Source organism: Tupaia chinensis, unplaced genomic scaffold (genome assembly GCF_000334495.1).
Source record: "Tupaia chinensis unplaced genomic scaffold, TupChi_1.0 Scaffold144682_1, whole genome shotgun sequence".
Taxonomy (NCBI): domain Eukaryota; kingdom Metazoa; phylum Chordata; class Mammalia; order Scandentia; family Tupaiidae; genus Tupaia; species Tupaia belangeri.
The window spans coordinates 500571-512063 of record NW_006204543.1 but is presented as its reverse complement, the minus strand read 5'-3'; the positions used below and the strand labels follow the sequence as shown (position 1 = coordinate 512063).

The 11493-nt window shown below is 62.2% G+C and overlaps 1 protein-coding gene across 1 annotated transcript in view; it reads left to right on the top strand.

Moving 5' to 3' along the window:
* TRPM1 (transient receptor potential cation channel subfamily M member 1) overlaps nucleotides 1-11493 on the top strand; it is a 66137-nt gene that overhangs the window by 14315 nt on the left and 40329 nt on the right. The window contains exons 5-12 of the mRNA XM_006167283.3: nucleotides 20-142; nucleotides 2093-2306; nucleotides 2911-3035; nucleotides 4080-4251; nucleotides 7313-7487; nucleotides 7808-7931; nucleotides 8751-8823; nucleotides 9481-9581. Of these exons, the coding sequence (XP_006167345.2) occupies nucleotides 20-142; nucleotides 2093-2306; nucleotides 2911-3035; nucleotides 4080-4251; nucleotides 7313-7487; nucleotides 7808-7931; nucleotides 8751-8823; nucleotides 9481-9581 (1107 nt within the window). The remainder of the gene's footprint in view (nucleotides 1-19; nucleotides 143-2092; nucleotides 2307-2910; nucleotides 3036-4079; nucleotides 4252-7312; nucleotides 7488-7807; nucleotides 7932-8750; nucleotides 8824-9480; nucleotides 9582-11493) is intronic.

The following is an 11493-nucleotide window of genomic DNA, read 5'->3' as shown; positions in this document are numbered from 1 at the left end:
CGTGCCGGGCGGTGGGGAGGAGAGCAGGCAGGGGGAGCCGCAGCCGGAGAAATGGTGCACCAGCAAGCACACGCAGAGCTACCCCACCGACTCCTACGGCACCCTCGAGTTCCAGGGCGGCGGGTCCTCCAACAAGGCCCTGGTAAGTGGGCACAGGCGCGGCCTCAGCCACAGTCGCCAGGCTCCGGGCCCCTGGCCTTGTCCAGAGGTGTGCTCCACCTTCTTAGACATTTCCAGGAAAGCCAGACGGGGCTGGCGCATGCCTGCAACCGTGGGGTCTGGGAACTGGACACTACTGTAAAAGAGTCAGGACTGGCAAACAGGGCGGGGCCTGTGGTCTCCACCCTTAGACCTTAGTCTAAGGGTGTGCCGGGGCCGGGGATCTGCACCGAGCTCTGACCTGCAGCCGTGTGCCCCAGGCCTGTGGACGCAAGCCGGCGCTCCCTCCCCAGTGGCGAGAACCCCCTTTCTTCCCTACGATGGCCTGCAGCCCCCCGATGTTCTAGGGCCCCTGCAAGTATTTTGCTCTGAAGTCCATCCGCGGCTTCCCTGGGCTCCTCTCTGTTGCCTGAGAGGGACCGGGGTCTCCAACAGCTGCTGGTGGGCAAGGGTGGCCTCTGCCTCTGGTGGACACTGCAGGGTCTTCGGCCCGCCCAGAACCACGCCCCCATACGCCCAGCCGGCTTAGTCCACACCCACGTCTTATCTCACTGGCCCACCCACATCGCTGCTCCAGTGAGATTCAGTCGCATTCCAAATAACGTAGTCTGGAATCATGCTGACAGCTGGACATGGACACAAAGAACCAGGCCAGGGACCCAGGCATCTGACCATGACCCCTCCTCTCCCCAAGGAGAGGGTCAAATCTGGACACGAGCCCCAAATCTCTTCTCTCACTCACACGGCATCCCCGTCCACCATGCTGAGCTGGCTTCGGATCAGTCCTCAGGTTAGGGCTGCCAGGTGAAAGACAGGACAGAGCTGTACCTGGGCTTCGAACCGCAGGTCGCTGTGCAGCCAAGTAGCCCCAGCAGCGCACGGTCTACCGCGTGCAGGGCAGACATCGCACCATTTCTGCTGCTCATCTGAAATTTGACTGAGCTGGGTGTCCTGGTCCATTGGACTGCTACAACAGACACCTTAGCCTGGGCTGGCTTACAGCGATGACGAGCACCTTAGCCGGGTACATTACTACTAACAAGTTTTTTTAATTGCAGAGGAAGCATGGCCTCACCAGGGAGAGACAGAGAGGGGCAGAGAGAAGGAGAGAGAGAGAGAGACCAAGAGGGAGAGAGCGAATGCACCTCCATGAGGCGTGGTCATGCCACCCACCACCCCTTCCCCTTCATCCCTCGTCCCATCTGGGTATGGGACACACACCACACATGCCCAGCATGTTTTCGAGACTGCTAGGGCTGGGAATCTGACCATGGTTCTTCATGTGGGATCTGTCTCCCTTAACCACTAGGCCGTGTGGGGCTGGCCCTCCCTTTGTTTTAAATTAGAAATACAGAGGGTAGAGGTGGAGGGAGAGGAAGGTCTTTTGTCAGGCCTTACCACGAGATCTGCCTTCCCTGCTCCTCCACACCCCACCGGTTCTGGTTGGCCCGGGATCCAAACCCCTGCCTCCCGTGGGGCCTGGCTCCCACAGCAGACCTGCCACGTGAGCCGCCCCGGCTGGGCCCATGCACAGGGATTTTCGATTGCTCACGTCTCAGGGCTGCACATCTGAGATAAACTTCCATCTGCACCGTAACTGGCTCCTTCCTGCCCCGCCCCATGTGGCATGGGGGTGAGTAAGCACCCTCGGGCCTCTCCCACAGGGGCCTGATCCCATCGCTGACCCCATTCGTCCCAAAGGCCGCTTCTGGACACTAGTGACCCGGGGCCCAGGCTCTGGGTGTGGATGCTGGGACATGAACATGCACACCTCCATGTGGGGCGCCCTTCCCGGAGTCCGCACACGCACAGACACACACAAGGACGTCAGGGCCTGGGGACACCGGGCAGACTGTTCTCACCGGGGCTCGAGCGCCAGCCCTGCCCCGAGACGGGAACCACACCGCCAGGCACTGAGCACGCTGTCTTGCAGTACATCCGTGTGTCCTATGACACCAAGCCGGACGCACTGCTGCACCTCATGGTGAAGGACTGGCAGCTGGAGCTCCCCACGCTCCTGGTCTCTGTGCATGGCGGCCTGCGGAACTTCGAGATGCAGCCCAAGCTGAAGCACGTCTTCGGGAAAGGCCTGATGAAGGCCGCCATGACCACTGGGGCCTGGATCTTCACCGGGGGCGTCAGCACTGGTAAGAGTGGCCCTTCCGACCTGTGTGGTGCAGCCAGCACTTACTGCAAGCCACAGGCCCCCTAGGAACTGAGTCCAGAGACACGCATGTCACCCCAGCCACACAGACGATAGTGGCACCCATCCACAGCTTGCTTGTCCTCGGTGATTGGCCAGTGTGACAGCGATAGAGGCTGCATCCCTGGGCACCTGCTCATGCCCTGCCTGGAACGGAGCCTCCCAGAAGCTTCCCTGGCTCCTCAGTGAGCCTTCCCTGTCCGTGGGAGAAGGCACCAGTGAAGGTGAGAGCCAGGCAATTGCTCCTGCCTGCAGCTGAGGCGGTTTAGTATCGGGTGCTGCCAGCACCCCCCACCCTCCATCTTTAGTCAGAAACTCAGGAGGGAATCCCTGCGCTGGCTCTGGTTTCTGCTTGGGCCCTTCTGGGAGCTGCTGTGCACTGCTGCTCCACGGGCCCAGCTGTGCACTGCACTAGGCCTCACAAGGAAGGCCATGGCAGCTCACCCAGTTCATAGGGAAGGCTGGGGTGCAGAGTGGGCCCCTCCTATTCCCGAGGGCAGCTAATGAGAAGTAAACAGGTCTGAACTGGCACTTGTGGCTGCTCACAGGTGTCATCACCCACGTGGGGGACGCCCTGAAAGACCACTCATCGAAGTCCAGGGGTCGGGTCTGTGCAATCGGAATTGCTCCATGGGGCATGGTGGAAAACAAGGAGGACCTGGTTGGCAAGGATGTAAGTGTTACCTCTGCAGACATCGACATTGCTGAGACAGAGCTTTTGTTTCAAGAAAGCTCCCGCGTGGCTTCCAGCCAGTCCCCATCAGACTGTACACATCCATCTAGGACACGGGTCTTGACGCAGTGAGGGACAGGATATTCCATCGTACGAGGGTCCCTTCTGCTGCCCTCTAACAGCCACATCCAGTTTCCAGTCCCCTATTTCCTCCTCTTACCCCGGTAATCGCAACTTCGTGCCTGTCTCCAGATGCTATTGTTTCAAGAGTATTAAGTGAGAAGACATGCAGCGCAGCCCTTGGAAACCACTTTCTTCCCCCACATTCTTCTCTAGACTTTGGTCTGGTCTATTGCTGCACAGGTAGCTTGGTCTCTCCCACTGCTGAGCAATGTCCCATGGCATGGGCATACCACAGGGCTTGGACATACCACAGGGCTTGGACATACCACAGGACTTGGACATACCACAGGGCTTGGACATACCACAGGGCTTGGTCATACCACAGGGCTTGGTCATACCACAGGACTTGGACATACCACAGGGCTTGGACATACCACAGGACTTGGACATACCACAGGGCTTGGACAGACCACAGAGTGTGGCTATATCACAGGGTCTGGATATACTACGGAGCTGTCCAACAGCTCTGTTGAAGGACACTGGCTTGCTTACAGTTTGTCTGTTATGAGCAAGGCTTCTGTAAACATGCCAGCACAAGCTTCTGTGTTAACCAAAGTATTCTGGTCCAGTGTGCAGCTCACAGCTGAGAGAAGCTGACAGTGGGTGAGTTCCACCAGTAGAAGTCCAGGTAGCTCACAGCTGGGAAGTTTGAGGTCCAAGGTCACGTCTGGGAGGGGCACTGCAGGGCCTCACGTGAAGAGAGCACGTGTGTGTGTGTCCGTGTCGCCCCTCTTTATGAATGCACCCCTGGAGCCACCTTGATGACCTTAGTGTGATCTCCACCTGTCAACACCTCGCCAGGTGAACTCGTGGAGTAACAGTAGAGAAGTGAGGTGAACAGCGGCCCCTGTGTCCTTTCAGGTGACGAGAGTGTACCAGACCATGGCCAACCCCCTCAGCAAGCTCTCCGTGCTCAACAGCTCCCACACGCACTTCATCCTGGCTGACGATGGCACCCTGGGCAAGTACGGTGCCGAGGTGAGGCTGCGCAGGCAGCTGGAGAAGCACATCTCTCTGCAGAAGATCAACACGCGTGAGTCCTGGCGAGGGTGCGAGGGCCACGGGGTGCCAGCACTGGAAACGGGCCCAGAGGGCATGGCCCAGGGGGGAGCATGGCCCAGGGGAGCAGGTGGCTCCAACCCGGAGCCCTGCTGGGGCAACAGAAAGGACTTCCCTAGGCCACCGAAGGCGTTGACTCCCTGATTTTTCGGCTGCCCCAAGTTCATGGTGGCGCCAGAACGGCCGTGCGGTGCTAGGTCCAGGCTCACTTAACAGGATGCCTGTCTGCCTCTTCCTTCCCGCCTGGCTCCTTCTCCCTCTGCTGGGATGGTGGAGGGAGAGACCCCCCTGCCTGCAGTGGCTGTCATGGGGAAGGCAGTGCCACTGTGTGCCTGTGGCTCTGGTCCCTGTAATTGCCGTCCCAATTTCTAAACGTCTTAAAGGAGGTTCCTGCACAGAGACTGAGTTTGAGTCTGTGGACTCAGCGTTCCCTGACCATTAGCTAGCTCTGTGCTCTGGGTCTGAGCTCCAGACCAGGGAGCAGGGGAGCCCGGGGGGCTGCAGGAGCCAGCACTCCTGATGCCAATCATCCTGCAATCAGGTGGCACAGCCGGGGGAGCTGCCACTGTCGGGAGGGTGCAGAGAACAGCGCCAGAGGGGAGGGGACAGTCGGGGGTGGAGCAGTAATAGCTGGTGGCAGTGACAACTGGGAGGGCCGGCCCTGTGGCCCGGTGAAGAGGGCCGGATCATGCCTGGTAACCACACTGTTCAAGTCCTGGCCCCAGAGGCTTGGAAGCATGCTAGGCACATGTGTGTGCCACAGATCCCTCCAGGATGAAGAAACAGAGAGGGGTTGAGTGTGACCACGCCCTATGGGGGTGCTTTCTCTCTCCCTCTCTGTCTTTCTCTGGTGAGTCCATGTGCCCTCTGGCAATTAAAAACAAATAAAAAGTAGCTGTCACAGGTACCAGCAGATGGCGTAATGGTTACGTCGCTAGACTCCCACATAGTCCACCACACTTTGAGTCCTAGACCCAGCACCTTGAAACGCATACCAGGTGCGTGTGCGTGTATGCCCAAAATCCCAGAGGAGAAAGGACTGTGGCTTGGCCATCCCCAGTGGGGAGGGAATTTCTCGCTTTCTGTCTCTCTGTCTCTCTGGTGAGCACACACGCCCTATAGCAAAAATCTCTGAAAAAAAGCTGTCGTAGTTCTGTGGGACGTGTTTAGCCGTGGTAGTGATCGGAAAGAGTACCTTGTACTCCTGGTGAGGATGGTGTGAGAAGGCCAGGCCTGGGACATGGCAGTCAGAAGACCTGCTGTGGGAGTGGACAGTGCGGAAATGCTGTTCCCTGGAGCAGGACCCCGGGGAAGATCCCGAGTGCACCAGGCGGGCATGTGCCCACGATCTGGGGCTGGCCAAGGTGGGGTTGGGTCATGGCAGGAGAACGGGTCAGGGGTGCGTGCATGCTCTTGCAAGGTCCACACAGGCATGCGGTCAGGGGGTACGTGCATGCTCTTGCAACGTCTGCACACATGTGCACACGGGGGAGGGAAAGCCTAGCCCCAGAGACGTGAGCAGTGCGAGGGGCCACCGGCTGAGAAGTGTCACGGGGCCCAAGAATCTGACCTAAAGGACAAGCTGGCTGACAGCTGAGCCTGTGCTCTCATCTGGGCCTGCGAGTTTTCCTGACCACGAGACCGTGTGACCGGTGGGCTTCCCTTTGTCATCCTTTGCTCAGGGCTCTGAGTGGGGCAGGGACAGCAAAGGGGTGCCCAGTTGTCACCTCCCACAGCACCGGGCTTCAGGGAGCACAGCCTAAGCTGAGAAGGACCAGGTCCACGCTGTCTCGAGAGGCCGCCGTGTGGCCGCCGTGCTCCTGAAGTGCTAAGACAGCACCGCTACTCGCCCAGGGACGCTCAGGGGCCGGCAGGTCTCCCGGGCCCAGTCCCTGGCCTCCCCCAGTAAGGGCTTGCCACACACCCGAAAGCATGGTTGCCAACGCGGACGAGACCACGGCTGTCCTGGAGGGAACCGGCAAAGCTGTGGACGTGAGCGCCTGGGCTGGGGGCAGAGCATGGTGGGAGCTCGGAATCCACCCAGCCAAGTCCTCATGTCTCCTCCCAACCTATGCCGTCTTCAAAAGTTCATGGAGATTGCGTGAAAAAACTATGCATGGATTTCACACTTTTTTGTACCGAAATTAATTAGAACTTCCATTCCATTTTTCCATGAAGACGTTGAAGCCCCTTTAATGCCGACAGATTGTAGCTGGCCCTTCAGAGCAGCGAGACCAAGGACACTTCTGCTTGTCACTCATTAGTGCCGGTCAGTCCCACCACAGCTAGCGATGCCCGGTGAACACGCCCGGCACATTAACCTGTCATCACAGAGGCAGGCAGCTGTCCCCTCTCCGTCCCCACTGCCTTCCCACTGCACGGTCCCAGCTTCCCAGAATCCTCCTGCCCCCCACAGCCCTCCAGCTGGGCCTGCCACCAAAGGTGACCGCGTCCACCGTGCTCTGGACAGTCCTGTTGACCGACAAGAGCAGGCAGGACTCCTGGGAGGTTGTCAATGGGCCTACAGTGGTCGCTGTGGCCTCTGAGTGTCCCGGGCAGTGGCATGCTCCTCACACAGACAGCAGCTTGCTCTGGGTCTGTCCCTTCCGCAGGAGATGAGGGGCCTGTGGCAACATGCCTTTCATGATGGCCACCCAAGGCCCTGTGGGTTGGGGACTGGCCCTGGCAGAGGCCAGCACAGGGGAGGCCAGGCCTCACCTACACGTTCCTGTGACTGTCAGGCCCCTTCACGATGGCGTCTGTGGGTACAGCAGTGGGCAGGAACTTCAGTGCTTCTCCCGGTCTGCCATGAAGCCACGTGAGGTCCCGTGAGCCCAGAGTGCAGGGTCCTGGCCTGGATTTCCTGGTGAGGCTGTGATGCGGGCTCTGAGTCCAAGAATGAAACGTCACCGTGGGCCCGAGCTCCTCCACCCAGGCGAGCTCCACCTGGGGCCACCCAGCCTCAGGTCACCTCTTCACGCGTGTCAGGGCTGCCCGGGTGGCCGTCCCAGCGTGGCGCGTGGTCTGTGTTGCAGGACTGGGGCAGGGCGTGCCTGTCGTGGGCCTGGTGGTGGAGGGGGGCCCCAACGTGGTCTCTGTGGTCCTGGAGTACCTCCGGGAAGACCCGCCGGTGCCCGTGGTGCTCTGTGACGGCAGCGGACGAGCCTCGGACCTCCTATCCTTCGCGCACAAGTACTGCGAGGACGGCGGGTAGGCATCCCAACCACGCACGTGGCCGAGACCGTCCCGGGGTCCGAGTAGACACCCTGGGCGTGCCGATCTCCTCTCCCTTCCCGGGGCAGGCGGGCGGCGTCGGGCAGAGTCCACCCTCCCCCACCTTCACCCCCGAGCCGGTTTGCGGTGAGGCTGGGAGTTAGGGCAAGCGGTGCAGCGTCTGTCTCTGGCTGCCTCGTCCCCTGTGCCCACGTGCCTCACAGTGGCCCCGGTGCCTCACAGTGGCCCCGGTCACGGCAGAGTCGCCAGGGAACACACGCAGACATCATTCGTGCTTATTGGCCTCCTTTCAACAGGGGCATCAGCGAGTCCCTCAGGGACCAGCTGCTGGTGACCATCCAGAAAACCTTCAGCTACGGCAGGACGCAGGCGCAGCAGCTGCTGGCCATGATATCGGAGTGCATGAAGAAGAAAGAGCTGGTGAGCAGCGCGCCCGCGGACGGGCACCCTCGCCCCCTCTCCTGCCTGCGTGGCCCTGCTGCGCAGTTCCGGTCTCGGTCCAGCCGTCCCAAGAGGCCGGCCACAGCCCAGGCAAACGTGAGGCTGTGTCCGCGGGCTGGAGGCAGGACACAGTGCAGGCGCAGGTCCTGGGTGTTTCGCAACCTCAGGGACTGTGTAGTGACAGCACGGCAGACGACACACTCGGGGGTTTCCATGTCGACCAGTGAAAGGCCCGGGAGGGCCGGAGGGTGGCGCGGCCATAGGCAGGCCCCGGGCACAGGTCCGCAGACCCCAGAGTATGCTGGGCAGGCATGTGCCGGTCCTGCTGGCGGAGGCGGGGGCGGCTCACGGTGTGCGTCACGATCACACTGGGGGCCGCCTGGCTGCCTCTCACGCGTGGAGGAAGTACCTGAAACCTTTAGGGAAGTATTTAACACCTTGGGGAAGAGAGCCCCGCGTGGCGCCCCTCCTGGGGTGGCAAGCCGGCCACGGCTGGCCCTCCCCACGACCTTCGCACAGCGCAGGCCTCTTCGAAATGCTGGTTTCCCAGGTGAAGCTGTCATCTCTGGTGACAGCTGAGACGCGCCGTGGGTCCGGGACGGCTCCCTCCCGGGTTGGGGCTGGCTGCGTGGATGAGGCAGCCAGGCCCCGGCAGAGACCCGTGGGCACTTCTGGAGGTTGGGGGAGCTGGCCGTCGAAGCCTCTCAGCATCATCGCAGGGCACCCTGTTCTCCTGGCGGTGCCCCCTCTCCTGCTTGCCCTCAGCGTCACTCGACCTCCACCTCCTGGCGTTTTCAGGTCACCGTGTTCAGGATGGGTGCCGAGGGACAGCAGGACATCGAGATGGCGATTCTGACCGCGCTGCTGAAGGGTGAGCTTTCGGGACCGGGCTCCAGGGCCATGCTGGGGGTGCGGGGACCCCAGCCACCTGGCTGCTGGAGGAGCCTCATCCCGAATCTACAAGGACAAGGACATGGACGAGGACGAGGCGAGGCCAGGCGCGGTCTGTGGTGCCCGGCCCAGGGCTGCGATCAGATCCCATCCACCTCTAACTGCTTGGCATGGGGGGGGGCGTCTGTTTCACAGTGCCCTGGCCAGTGTCCCACCCCGTCTCTGATGACAGGCTTGTTGGGTGCTGAGTGGGGTCTGCTCTGGGACCTCCTTGCCTCTGGCCCCCTGGACCACATGGGGCAGGAGCAGGGTGGGGTGCTCCTGTCAGGGGCTGTGCTGGCCCCCTGGCCCTCTGTTTCTGGGGACAGGCAGCAGGCACTCTGGCCTGGCCGGGCCCTGGGCCGTCTCGGGGTCCCTGCCTTTTGCTGATGAGGCTCCCACATGCCTGTCCCCCATGTCCTTCCCAAGGAGACAGGCAGAGCTGCGTGGGGACAGGCTGCCTCGCACCCTCCCAGGAGGCTGGGGAGAAACCAAGCTTCCCGCCCAGGGCCTGGGTGGAGATCCGGGAAGGAGCCAGTGTGGGTTACAGTCGCCTGCCAGGGAGCTCGGTGGGTGAGCGCGGCCTCTTGCCTTCCAGGGACAAACGCTTCAGCACCTGATCAGCTGAGCCTGGCCCTGGCCTGGAACCGTGTGGACATCGCGCGAAGCCAGATCTTCGTCTTCGGGCCCCACTGGCCGGTGACACGGTTTTTCAGTTCATCTCTTAGAGTCCCCTGCTGGGTCCTGGGCATGGGGTGCCACCCGTGAGGTCTACCGGAGGGTGCAGCTCAACTCCAGGGGGGGGGGGGGGGTGTCTGTTTCACAGTGCCCTGGCCAGTGTCCCACCCCGTCTCTGATGACAGGCTTGTTGGGTGCTGAGTGGGGTCTGCTCTGGGACCTCCTTGCCTCTGGCCCCCTGGACCACATGGGGCAGGAGCAGGGTGGGGTGCTCCTGTCAGGGGCTGTGCTGGCCCCCTGGCCCTCTGTTTCTGGGGACAGGCAGCAGGCACTCTGGCCTGGCCGGGCCCTGGGCCGTCTCGGGGTCCCTGCCTTTTGCTGATGAGGCTCCCACATGCCTGTCCCCCATGTCCTTCCCAAGGAGACAGGCAGAGCTGCGTGGGGACAGGCTGCCTCGCACCCTCCCAGGAGGCTGGGGAGAAACCAAGCTTCCCGCCCAGGGCCTGGGTGGAGATCCGGGAAGGAGCCAGTGTGGGTTACAGTCGCCTGCCAGGGAGCTCGGTGGGTGAGCGCGGCCTCTTGCCTTCCAGGGACAAACGCTTCAGCACCTGATCAGCTGAGCCTGGCCCTGGCCTGGAACCGTGTGGACATCGCGCGAAGCCAGATCTTCGTCTTCGGGCCCCACTGGCCGGTGACACGGTTTTTCAGTTCATCTCTTAGAGTCCCCTGCTGGGTCCTGGGCATGGGGTGCCACCCGTGAGGTCTACCGGAGGGTGCAGCTCAACTCCAGGCAGGAGACGTGGGGGCCCTCACCCCAGGAGCCCGCGCAGGGCTCGCCGGCTCTGCGGCTGGGGCTGTGGGTCTTTCCTCCTCCTCGCTGGGGAGCTGCAGGGTTTTCACTGGACACTGTTGTCAAACTAGGTCCCAAGGAACCCCGGAGTCCTGGAGAACTGCGTGTGGGGGTGAACCGTCAGGGGTGGGAGGTGGCGTGTGTGTCATGGCGCGGCATGACTGGGTGTGCCCGCACATTACGGCTCATAGGCATAGTGTGGTGCACACGCCTGCGGGCGCTGAAGCGTGTGCGTGTCTGCCTGTGTGATAAACGGCCCGGTCCCCACCCGCCTTCTGTCGAGGCAGCGTCTTTGCCAGTTGGGAGGTCCAGGTTCAGGCCAGCTTCCTCCTGTGACGTGGGCTCCATGCGTAAGGAGGGCCGGGCAGCTCAGGACTCTGGTCCTAACACGTGTCCCCAGACAAGCTGGCGTGTCTCTGCGGGAGTGCGGTCCGTGTCCGCACAATGGCTTCGTCGGGGTGCAAGCGCCGAGGGGGGAGGGCGTGTGTGCTGCTTGCCAGCTGCCCAGGTCAGGAAGCGTGGGGCAGCCACGTGGACTCCCCACTCCTGGTAAAGGGATTAGGGGCAGAAGAAAGCTCTCCACGGATGGGTCCAGAGCACAGTGCTCTCCAGGGGCTGATTCCAAACCGGACTAGAAACTTCCTCTCAGGGAAGGGCCCAGGCTCCCGCCTGTTCTCAAGGGAGGGGCAGCCCCGCTGGGCGGCCAGGTTCTAGAAACGCCCCGACCCAGGGGTCAGGCACGGCTCCCGGCCCTGTGGCCTTCTCGTCACCAAGCAGGCGGAGCTGGTAGGAGAGAAGGGATGCAGTCGGAGGCCGCGCCAGCCACGCCTGCTCTGCGGGGAGCCCACGGCGCGCCCGCCCTGTTCCCCCTTCGCGGCCGTTCCTGCGCCGCCCGTGTGTGGTGCTTTCCGTCCCCGTTTGGCACGCGGCTCACGCTCGGAGCAGGGGAAGCCCCGGTGACAGGCAGAGCCCCGCCCGCTCGCCATGTGCCCACCCGCTGACGGCACACACGTCGAGGTGACGCAGTCGTCCCCACCAGCGCTCCTGGGAGGTGCTGCTCCCACCGCCTGGGCCCCCCCCGCC